This window comes from Jatropha curcas, unplaced genomic scaffold (assembly GCF_041381405.1).
Source record: "Jatropha curcas cultivar XTBG-Jc1 unplaced genomic scaffold, XTBG_Jcur_1.0 HiC_scaffold_441_pilon, whole genome shotgun sequence".
Classification (NCBI taxonomy): domain Eukaryota; kingdom Viridiplantae; phylum Streptophyta; class Magnoliopsida; order Malpighiales; family Euphorbiaceae; genus Jatropha; species Jatropha curcas.
In genome coordinates this window covers 34,544-47,197 of record NW_028322475.1, presented here as the reverse complement: position 1 = coordinate 47,197, position 12,654 = coordinate 34,544, and the positions used below count along the sequence as shown (strand labels likewise).

General features: G+C 36.4%; 1 protein-coding gene across 1 annotated transcript; it reads left to right on the top strand.

The window, feature by feature from the left end:
* The first annotated feature begins 1,198 nt into the window (after positions 1-1,198).
* On the top strand, positions 1,199-2,465 carry LOC105640158 (uncharacterized). The gene has a single exon (XM_012224400.4). It carries the CDS (start codon positions 1,366-1,368, stop codon positions 2,221-2,223), a length of 858 nt encoding a protein of 285 aa, XP_012079790.1. The 5' UTR covers positions 1,199-1,365; the 3' UTR covers positions 2,224-2,465.
* The last annotated feature ends 10,189 nt before the right edge of the window (positions 2,466-12,654 follow it).

The following is a 12,654-nucleotide window of genomic DNA, read 5'->3' as shown; positions in this document are numbered from 1 at the left end:
AATTCAAATCTGATGGAAGAAAATGGAAGAAGAGGTCAAGAATCAATTTTATGACAGATTATGCTCTTCCTTTCCATTGGAGAAATGGTTTTAAAAAAAAAAAAAATCGAGTGAGGAGTTTAGCTTAGTAGGTCAAAGAGCTTCATTCCATAGTTTTTTTCACTTTTTTTTTTTTTTTGCTACCAATAATCAACTGTCGTTTGCCGGATATAGAAGTTGTTGCAATAATGCAAATATAAAATCCTAACTATAGCTTTTCATAAATGGCTTTATAAGATAGAAATTAGCTTAGGTAATATAATCAAGAGGAAAAGAAAATTATTTAGAACTTATCTAAAGTGTTGGATCTCCAAAAAGGAATGAAAAGGGGCGGAGATGATAAAAGATGGAGCTTCAGATTATAGCTTTTAATTACTGTCATTAAAGTGATTTGATAGTAACTTAATGTCTGAAATTGCAAAATAGACAAAAGGGGTACAGAGTGTTACAAACTAAAAGTAAGAGGGTATGACAATCTATTTTTAAAAATAAAGAAGTTAAGTAGTTTTTTTTTTTTGCAAAATATAAGGGTACGATTATAATTTTTTCATATTAAAATAATATTATTTTTATTATTCATTTATTATTTTATCCTTTTATTTTCGTCATTGTTGTCATTATCGTTATCGTCATCGTTGTTGCTATCGTCATTTTTGTTGTCGCTGTCATGTTGTTGTCATCGTCGTTAAATCACATATAAGTTGTATAAGGATAATTTGGGGATTAATAATTTATTTTTCACCAATATTGATATTCTCTTAATTTTTATATTGTTTTGGCATTTTCTTAATATAGAAACCTAACTTTTGATGTTTGTCCCTTAAAAATAAATTAATGCAAGCTATTGTATTTAGATTGATAAGCGCAAAGGAAGTAATGAAAAATTGAGATTTTCATTAATTTGATACATAAATGAGTCATTTATTCGGCCTAAATAAGTATTTTTCACAATAATATTTGAAGAAACAATAACTTGGAAGGTACAGAGAATGACGACTTATTCGGCCTAAATAAGTATTTTTCACAGTAATATTTGAAGAAACAATAACTTGGAAGGTACAGAGAATGACGGCGAAACAAAATTAAGCCACATTCCAATTGAAGAAAAAATCTACAAAACATAAGAATATGATGGCACATGAGCCACATTGCTTGGCCAGCAAAGAAAAGGGCCCTCAACTTTTGGTGGCCAATCATCCTGTGGGTTATAATTAATTACTTAATTGGACCCTTTATTCAGTGACATCCTATTGGGCATAATGCTATTTCTTTATTTATTTTGTTGGTTGAATAACATTTGGCCATATTTTAGCCTTTATACACTCCATGGATGATCAGCAACTCTTCCAACCTCTGCTTCCCACCGCCACAATCTCCTGCTGTTCCTCGGCGACACTATATAACAACGACGAAGAGGACCACATCAAGGTTTTATCATCAAATTCCAGCGTTATACTCCGGCTTTTCACCATTTTTTCCGTTGGAGTCGTATCCATATGGGCAAATTATGAAGCTTCAAAAGGTTTTGATATAACAATAATCAATGATGCCAAAGATTCTCCAGCAGGAAAACGCTTTGCCCTCTTCTATATGTCTAATGACAAAGCTATCCGTATTATCCAAAACACTAGCTCCTTTGTCGAAACCTTTCTTTATCCAAATATCAATAACTACAATAAGAAGTACGTCAGCCATGTCACTCTACGGCTGGCTAGCACCAACCTAACCGACTTGGTTGTGGTAGAAACGAATGCAGATCATGAATTTGCGATACATCTAAGTCCATCAGTAATGGGTAATCATAAAAACCTCGATTATGCAGTTACATCAAGTATTTTACAAGGGATGGCTCAGATATGGCTATGGAACGGAGAGTCTAGAGCTCCGCGGTGGATTCTTGATGGTCTGGTGGAATATATAAAGAAGACGGCAGGATTTAGCCCCATGGCAGTTGGTTGGGAGTTGCCGGAATATTGTAATTTTTGCTCGGGGTATAAGGACCCCAAGGCTGTAGCAAGCTTTCTGGATTATTGTCAGAGACATCGCGAGGGTTTCATCCAACGGCTAAATCAAGCACTTAAAGTTGGCTGGGACAATGATAGGACGGTGGAGGATGCATCAGGGATGCAGATACAGAATCTTTGTAATTATGCGGCCAAGTCTTCTAAGGGTTTTTCAGTTTAATCAAAGTGTAGTAATTTGTACTTTGAAACTCCATTTGGAGAGTTGATCATCTGGCATGGAATCATCTTTTTTTTTTTTTTTTTTTTTTTTTTTTTTTTTTTTTTTTTTTAAAAGGAGGTGTTCGGGTTGAATCATCTACTTTCTTATTGCAACTGTCCAAAAGAAAATTATTATAATTGTAAAAAGGCTTGGTGGAACAGGATTGGTGATTAAATATATTTCAAATTGTTTATATTTCTTAATTCTAGCCTACAATATTTTTTTTTTTTTTTGTGTACTATAACTCTAATTTAAAAATTTATTATCAATTATACACCAAGTCAAAATAGATAAGAAAAGTATTTATTTTACATTAATTTAAAGGACTAATTAAATCATCTTTTAAACTTAAAAATATTACGCATTATTAATTTAATTTTAAAAAATTTGATTGCAGTTAATAAATGTTTTTTAATTTTATAAAATTAATTAATTGGATTCTCATTTGATTAGTGTTAGTTTATTAAATATGTAACATTTGAGAGTTTAGTTGAAATTCAGAGATTTAATTAATTAATTGATTTATGCAGGTAAATCTCCAATTTGATAATTTAATATCCTAATTAAAACTAATGTGCAAATAATATTTTTTTAACTTGAAACTTAATTGGTAAAATTTAAAAACTACATGCAAAAAAAGAGAGAAAATTTAATTTATAAAATACAAAAAGTTAAGATAAATTTAAGTATTAAGCCGGTGGGACATGTTTGGCTGTTGGCTTTTTTATGAACAAAAATACTTTTAATAATAATAATACAGAATAATAAGTAATAACATTATTATAATTCTTCTCAAAGAAAAATATAATTATTGTTATGTATATACAGTCATCAGAGTGCTGGTTCCACGTGGGATACAAGCAGATAAGGATTCTCCTGTTGAACGTTTTTTTTTTTTTTTTAAATTTATCAACTACGGTTGGTCACAAGTGGCCGACATAAAAAGGGTAAGGAAATAAGCAAACTTGTCGTTGGGGGCCACTAATTCGAAACCACCACTTCCAGTTTAAAAAAACAAGGATTACGTTTCCCAATAATATGAAACCGAAATAGAATAAAAAATTCACAGTTTCGATCGTTTTTTTCATGGTTTTAAAATTGAACACTTCCGATGGTCCTCTAAACGGTTTTTTAAACAGTTCACGTGATTTTGAAATTAAAAAATTAGAAAATATTTCTTTTCAAAATTTTAAATTTAACTATTTATGAAATAATTTTTTAAAATAGCTTAAAAAAATGCATGAATTTATTTTTTTTTCAAAAATTAATTTTTATATGTATCCTCTTAAATTGTCTCTACTTACCATTATAGAATAATAATATTTAACCTAAAAATTGAGTATAAAAAAATTAGAGAGAATAATTAGAGATTGAAGATATTATTTGAGAATAATTCAAACAATTTCAAGAAGAATAATTAAAGAGTGGAGAAATTATTGACAATAATTCAGATAATAAGCATAAATTGGAGAGCTTAGAGAGATTGGAGAGTAGAAAGAAATAATTTGATGTGAGGACCGAAAGTAATGGGGTATTTATAATAAAAACAAAAATCTAACTTCCACAAATATCCTGAAAGTTAGTCGTCATATAATCGTTTATAGTTGTTCTGAGGCTTAATTTGGGGAGTTTGATGTGTTAGATTATTTAATAATCTATATGTGGTCCATGTAATTAAAGGGCTGATTCTAATTAAGGTGGCCCAAGATGATGGTTATTGGGCTTAATGGATAAGGACCAGTTAGGGTTTTAATACCATTCCTCTGTCTTATAAAAGATAAAGGAATCAACAGCTTAAGGTTAAGGAAAGAAAAGAGAGAGTGTGACGGTTACATCAAACACATACGGTGATCGTTTGTTAGAGAGAGCGTGAAAAGAAACTCCGTGAAAAGAAACTCCCGTAGCTATTGATCATTCTCCAACCATCAAGAGAAAACTTACGGACAAAAGGTCAGAGTGAAGAAACATAGGTCTGCTGTTACGATGAGAATTGAATTGCCGCAATGAGGTAATCCATAACATAGATTTGCTGTTATGGATTAAGGTACACTTCCGATTATTGTATATTCCTGTCAAACAAATTCTATGAACTATAGATCTAGGCTATATTAAAGATTATTCAACATGTGGTATCAGAGCTTGTACCTGTTCTAGATTTGTTTGATAGTGTTTTGTTTGGCTTAATTAATGAAAATTAATTTCGTATTGTGAAATTGATTAGTCTGGTATAAACGAAGCCAAAATTATAGAAATTGAAAACTGTTTGTTTTTTTATGCTTTATAAATTATTTTGCTGTTATTTATAAAGAAAGGTTATGGCATCTTATTGTGTTATGTCGTTAAAGTTTTGAGATTTTAATTCAATCTCATAAAAGTTTTGCATAAATCAATGTTTAATGAATGAAAAACTTGTTAGTCACTAAAGTGGCCTTGTTTGGATTAGTTTAGACATTGATTATGCAGCTTTCAATTGTTCATGTTTGTGTGATGCCTTAAATGACATGAAAGTTAAAATTGAACAATTGAGATCATTGATTATAATTTGTTAGGTTACCTAAAGGTAGACCATTAATTATAATCAATGGCATTAAAGAGACTTATCATTGGACTAATTAATATGAATGTATATCCAAAGATAACATGCATATTGTATGGAGCATTATTGAATAGTTAAAAAAAAAGTAACTGGATTCCAGAAAAGAGCACGGGCGTGCTATGGACTTCCAGAGAGAAGCATAGGGTGTGCTATAATGTAGCACGGGCGTGCCCTAACTTCCAGAGAGAAGCACGGGGCGTGCAGTAATGTAGCACGAGCGTGTCCTAACTTTCAGAGAGAAGCACGGGGTGTGCTATAATGTGCCACGGGCGTGCCTTGACTTCCAGAGAGAAGCACGGGGCATGCTGTAGTGAAGCACGGGCGTGCTTCTCTCTAACTTGCATAAAGGTTCGCAAGTTGCTACACATCAATGAAAGTCTGTTAAAGTATTTTCTTCTTGGCATCATTATTTGTTAAAGCTATGCATTTAAATATTACCCAAAGGTGAATCTAGATGCATAACTAAGGTTGTTATTTGTTTGAATCCATTTTATGTTTACTCAAAGTATTAACGTATGAGTATATGAATAATGTTGCAGCTTCTTTTAACATGCTTGCTATGTGCACTGGGTTGATTAAGTTCAATGGATTGAACTATGCTGATTGGTCCGAATAAATCCATTATCAGTTAGGAGTCCTAGACTTGGATTTGGCATTAGTCTCTGAAAAGTCAGTAGCCATTATAGAGACTAGCACTAAAGCTGACAAGTCCCATTATGAGGCTTGGGAGCAGTTTAACAGGCTGAGCTTGAACTTAATGAGGATGACAATGGCTGAAAATGTTAAGCCATCAATGCCCAGAACAGACAATGCTAGAGAGTACATGCTGAAAATTAAGGAATACTTCCAGTCGGACATAGCTGACAAATCCATCGTAGGATCCTTGATGAGTGAGCTAACGACCAAGATGTTTGATTGGTCACAATCCATTCATGATCATGTGACTGGCATGCAGAATTTGGCAGCCAAACTGAAATTAATGGGAATGGATGTGAGTGAATCCTTTTTAGTTAAATTTATTATTAACTCACTTCCTCTTGAGTTTGGTAAGTTCCAGGTGAATTACAACACCCTCAAGGAAAAATGGAACATTTAGGAAATCAAAGCCATGTTGATACAAGAGGAAGGGAGATTAAAGAAATTGAAGGAACACTCTATCAATCTCACATTTCATAATGGAGCTAGTAGCAGCAACAACAAATCAGGGAAGAAAGGCAAGAAAAGGGACAGTGCCCTAATGAAGGTTAATGAGGGCCAAATCCATAAGGAATTGAAGTGCTACTTCTATAGGAAGTATGGTCACTTCAAGAAGGACTGTCCTAAAAGGAAGATTTGATTTGAAAAGAAAGGTATACTTTATGTTTCAGTATGTTTTGAATCAAATCTTATTGAAGTGCCTAATAATACCTGGTGGTTAGATTCTGGTGCAACTACTCATATGTCTCATATTATACAGGGATTACTTACGATCCAACCCATAAACGAAACTGAAAAGTTCCTATACATGGAAAACATAATGAAGGCAGAATAGAAGGAATTGGGACTTATAGATTGATCTTGGACACTGGTTGTTATTTGGATCTTGAAAAGTCTCTCTATGTTCTTGGATGTGCTAGAAATTTAGTTTCTGTAGGGAGGTTGGATAATGTTGGTTTTAGTTTTAAGATTTGTGATGGTGTTTATTTATTGAATCCCTATTTAATGTTGAACACAATATAGGTAATAAACGTAGTGCACATAATGAATGTTCTATTTTCTTATGGCATCAAAGGTTAGGTCACATATCCAAAGAAAGGATTTTGAGGTTAGTAAAAGGTGAAATCTTACCTCAATTAGACTTCACTGACTGGGATGTTTGTATAGATTGCATTAAAGGTAAGCCAACTAAGCTCACATTAAAGAATCCAACCACAAGAAGCAGTGAATTGCTTGAACTTATACACACTGATATATGTGGTCCTTTTGATGTTCCCTCTTGGGGTGGTGAATAATATTTTATTACCTTTATCGATGATTTCTAACGGTACGATTATATATATTTGCTACATGAAAGGTCTCAATCAGTGGATATCCTTGAGATATTCATTAATAAGGTAGAGAGGCAGTTAAATAGAAAAGTTAAAGTGGTGAGATCTGATAGAGGTGGTGAATATTATGGTAAATTTAATGAAAATGGACAATTTCTAGGTCCATTTGCAAAGTTCCTTGAAAGTTGTGGAATTTGTGCACAATACATAATGCCCGGTACACCTCAATAGAAATGTGTAGCTGAAAGGCAAAATTGTACTCTTATGGAAATGGTTAGGAGTATGTTGAATAATTATACTGTACCTTTATCATTATGGATGCACACATTAAAGACTGCTGCATACTTACTTAATAGGGTTCCTAGCAAAGCAGTTCCTAAGACTCCTTATGAACTGTGGTCGGGAAGGAAATCTAGTTTAAGACATCTTCATGTTGGGGTTGCCCAGCAAAAGTCAGGATATATAGTCCACATGAAAAGAAGCTTGATGCTAGAATGGTTAGTGGATATTTCATAGGATATCCTGAAAAGTCAAAAGGGTACATGTAACAGCCCAGTCCTAGTGTGATATTGTCCGCTTTGGGTGCCAAACCTGGCCTGAACCCTCACGGTTTTGTTTCTGGGCCAGGGAAACCTCCGCTCTGCCAGCCCAAAATGCGTCACACTAGTTCAAGGTTGCCACCCTTTATGTATAGGACTTCCACCTTGTGCGTAGCCAATGTGGGATTCGCTTAAGGTGTTGTGCCCCAAACCTGGGATGTCACATACACCCCCCTTAGGGACTCAGCGTCCTCACCGAGGTTTGCCCCACCACCGGCCAGAGGGACAAGGCTTGGCTCTGATACCAAATTGTAACAGCCCAGCCCTAGTATGATATTATCTGCTTTGGGTGCCAAACCTGGCCTGAACCCTCACGGTTTTGTTTCTGGGCCAGGGAAACCTCTGCTCTGATAGCCCAAAACGCGTCACACTAGTTCAAGGTTGCCACCCTTTATGTATAGGACTTCCACCTTGTGCGTAGCCGATGTGGGATTCGCCTAAGGTGTTGTGCACCAAACCTGGGATGTCACAGTACAAATTTTATTGTCCTAACCATAATACGAGAATTGTAGAGTCGGGTAATGCTCGGTTTATTAAAAATGGCCAAATTAGTGGGAGCAGTGAACCACGTAAAGTGAATGTGCAAGAGATTCAGATTGAAAATCCAACTCAGGTGGATTTTCCTAATGTCTCTTCTTCGGTTGTTGTTCCACTTGTTTTATCATGGTTTAACAACATGGTTGAACAACAAAACAACATTCCAAACCCATAAAATGACCATATAAATGATGAACCAATAAATAATGAACAATTCACAAATGATCAAGTGGTTTCACAAGAAATAGCATTACAGAGGTCACAAAAGCAAAGAAGGCCAGCTATTTCTAGTGATTATGTAGTTTACTCACTTGAGCATAAATGTGAATTCAGCATTGATAAGGATCCAGTCTCTTTCTAGTAAGCCATGGAATGGGATAATTCTGAAAAGTGGTTTAATGCCATGAAGGAAGAAATGCAATCAATGAGTGATAATCAAGTTTGGGATTTGGTCGAGTTGCCTGAAGGGTCCAAACAAGTTAGTTGTAAATGGGTTTTCAAGACCAAATGGGACTCTAAGGGCAACATTGAAAGATATAAGGCCAGACTTGTTGCTAAAGGTTACACTCAGAAGGATGACATTGATTATAAAGAGACATTTTCTCCAGTTTACAAAAAGGACTCTTTAGGAATTATTTTGGCTTTGGTGGCTCATTATGATCTAGATCTTCATCAAATGGATGTAAAGACAGCCTTTCTTAATGGTGACTTAGAGGAGGAAGTATATATGGACTAACTAGAGGGGTTTGTGGTCAAAGGAAAGAGAAATTTGGTGTGTAAGTTAAAGAAGTCAATATATGGTCTGAAGCAAGCTTCCGTCAATTGTATCTTAAGTTCAATAATAATATCACTTCATATGGTTTTATAGAAAACACTATTGATCGGTGTATTTATATGAAGGTCAGTGGGAGCAAGCTCATCATGTTAGTCCTATATGTTGATGACATTCTTCTTGCTGGGAATGATGTTAGGTTGTTGCATGATGTAAAGGGTTTTCTCTCTAAGAACTTTGAAATGAAAGATATGGGAGAGGCATCCTTTGTGATTGGAATAGAAATATTCTGTGATAGGTCACAAGGACTGTTAGGATTGTCTCAAAGAGCTTACATTGATAAGGTATTAGAGAGATTCAGAATGGAAAAATGCTCCGCAGGAATAGTTTCAATTCAGAAAGGAGATAGGTTCAGCGAAATGCAATGTCCTAAGAATGATTTGGAACATAAAAAAGATGGAGTCTATTCCATATACGTCAGTGGTTGGGAGCTTAATGTATGTTCAAACATGTACTTGTGAACCCCTTCCCCAAATGTCATAAGCATGTGATGCATATGATGAATGAGAAGAAATACACGTGATGTGTGTGAGTCGCCACCTTGTTTAATTATTTAAGGGTAAACTAGGAAAAAACCCTAAGTGACTCCATTTTTAATTAACCTAGTTACTAGATTAATTATCCCAATGATTAAGGCACAATCTACGAACCCGAGGTGGATCCCGAGACTATGTCATGCTGATGAACTAACCGATGGATGAATGCTTTGCAAGGTGAATGATGGATTAATGAAATGTTTGAGTGATTTCGACTTGCCACCCGGGGTGAAATCCCGAACGTGCCTACGTACTTCCGTTTGAATGGAAGATCAAAGTCAACGTAGTTCGATAGGCCTCTTTTAGAGGGCTTTGAATGATATGCTTAATGCATGAGTGTGTGTATGCTTAGTGCATGATTTTGTGTATGCTTTGTGCATTTTGTGTGTATGCTTTGTGCATGATTTTGTGTATGCTTTGTGCATTTTTGTGTGTATGCTTTATGCATGATTGTGTGTATGCTTCGTGCATTTTGTGTGTATGCTTTGTGCATGATTTTGTGTATGCTTTGTGCATTTTTGTGTGTATGCTTTATGCATGATTGTGTGTATGCTTCGTGCATTTTGTGTGTATGCTTTGTGCATGATTTTGTGTATGCTTTGTGCATTTTTGTTTAAGCATTTCGCCAAAGATTGATTGATTTTTAGGCATGTTGCCAAAAATGTTGATTTTAACGGCTTTTAGCCAAAATGATTTGATTTAGGCAATAGTTGCCAAAATGTGCGATTTAGGCGATTGTCGCCAAAATGGTTGATTTTAAGGCCTTTGGCCGACAATTGGTTCATTTTAAGGCATTTTACCAAAAATGTCGATTTTACGGCTTTGAGCCGAAAATGGTTGATTTTAAAGGCATTTTGCCAAAAATGTCGATTTTACGTGATTTGACGCTAAAATGGTTGATTTTAGGCCTTTGGCCAAAAAGTGTTGTTTTAGGCAATTAGTTTGCCAAAATGTGCGATTTAGACTTTAATGCCACGATTATCAATTAATCGGGCGTTCGAGCTTAATCACAATTTAATGTCGAAACGTGATTGATTAAGGCTTTTAGCCACAATTATTGATTAATTGGACTTAAGCCGGATTTGTTCGAAATAAGGCAATTGAACCGTAGTTATTAATTAACTAGGCTCTTTTAGCCAATATTGTCGGATTTAAACTTTAATACCACGATTATTGATTAACCGGGCATTTAAGCTTAATCAAATTAATTAAGGCAGTTTATTTACCAAAAATAATGACGTGGATGCATTTATGCAATTGTAGAATTATTAAGAGTAGAAGAGAAATATGCATGAAGTGCTAAAATTAAATAGGCAGAGTTTTGTTTACATACCTGATTTAATCGACGACCGCTTCTTAACTCTAGATTAAGCTCCTCGCTTAGGAAATATTAATTAATTTTAATTTGTTTAATTTTAATGTCCAAATATCACAATAAAAATGCAATAAAAATTAAATTAAATGCAAAAAGCGGTAAAGAAAACGCAAGGAGCGTGAGAGGGAGAAGGATTCGTGCGTCAACACAGACCGGAGTCCCAAAATTGGACTGAAAATGGTCTATTTATAGGCCATTTTCGGGTCCCGGGCGGCAGGTGCCTCCTGGCTCGGCGGCAGGTGCCGCCCGGGAGCGCGGCAGCTGCCGCCCTGTCGGTGGGGCGGCAGGCCCCGCCTGGTCTGGGCGGCAGGTTTCGCCCAAGCTGGGCGGCAGGTGCCGCCCAGGGGCGTGGGGGGCCAGGCCCCGCCTGCGAGAGGGAGAAAGGAACAGAGAGAGCAGGGAGGAAGGATAGCAAAAGAGGGGTGATAGGAACAAGCGAGCGAGGGGCGGAGGAATAGAAAGAGAGAGGCAGGCAGAATGAGGGGAGACAGGCCTAGAGAGGCGCGCTGTGCGGCAGGCCGCCCGCGCAGGGCGGCAGCCCTCGCCGCGCTGGGCGGCAGGCCTTGCCCAGGAAGTGGGGCGGCAGGTGCCGCCCAGGCTGGGCGGCTGCTGCCGCTGTGCCCGCCGGCTCCGCCGTGGCCGGTGTGGACACCGTGCTTCGCTCCGGGGGCCTTTTTGGGAGTTCCGGACCTCCGAAAAATATTCCGGGACCTGTTCCGCGATCCTCGCGATATTCCGGACGTTTTAAGTACCATATTGACATATTTTCGGTGAACTTCCGAAATAGCCTCCGGTCCGGCCGGACTGTTTGCAGTCCGGGAAAACAGGCTTTCTGAGCCTCAAAATTTGGGTATTCACAGTACTAGACTGGATATTAGTTTCGTCGTAGAAATGTTAGGGCGATATCACAGTAATCCTGGGATATACGTCAGTTGTTGGGAGCTTAATGTATGTTCAAACATGTACTAGACCGAATATTAGTTTCGCCGTAGGAATGTTAGGGCGATATCACAATAATCCCGGGATGGACCATTTGAAAGCTGCAAAGAAAGTACTTAGGTATTTAGAAGGCACTAAGGATCATATACTCACTTATAGAAAGTCCAGATATCTAGAAGTGGTCGGATACTCGGATTCAGCCTATGCCGGTTGTGTAGATTCGAGAAAGTCTACATTTGGCTACTTGTTTCTCCTAGCTGGAGGAGCAGTATCATGGAAAGTGGAAAGCAGTCTGTCATTGCTACTTCCACAATGGAGGCTGAATTTGTGCCATGCTTTGAGGCCACTGTTCATGCATTGTGGTTGTGGAACTTTGTCTCAGGTCTAGGCATTGTCGACAGTATAGTTAGACCGTTGAGAATTTACTGTGATAATTTCGCAGTTGTCTTCTTCTCTAAGAATGACAGGTACTCTAAAGGTGCAAAGCACATGGATTTAAAGTACCTATCTGTGAAAGAAGAAGTGCATAAATACAAAGTGTCAATTGAGCATAACGGTACTGATCTGATGATAGCAGATCCACTAACTAAAGGCTTACCGCCCAAAATCTTCACTGGCCATGTTGATAGAATGGGCATTATAGATAAGTTCTTGTTAGCATGATGTTTAAACTTGTATATATATATATATATATATATATATACATATGGTTATTTTGCTCATATTATTGTGACACTTGTGAATTCAATTAAAGATGTGTTTTTGCTTATTTATATGTTATCCACATTATAGATGTATACAATAATGGTTTGAGTGAGATAACAATAACATTTTATTGTAACAATGTATTGTTTGTTGAATAGTTTCTCCACTAAAGTTTTATGAATTGAAGTGGTCTGTGATATATGGAAGGAATCATGTCGATTAATGACTTGTGACCGCCATAATCCG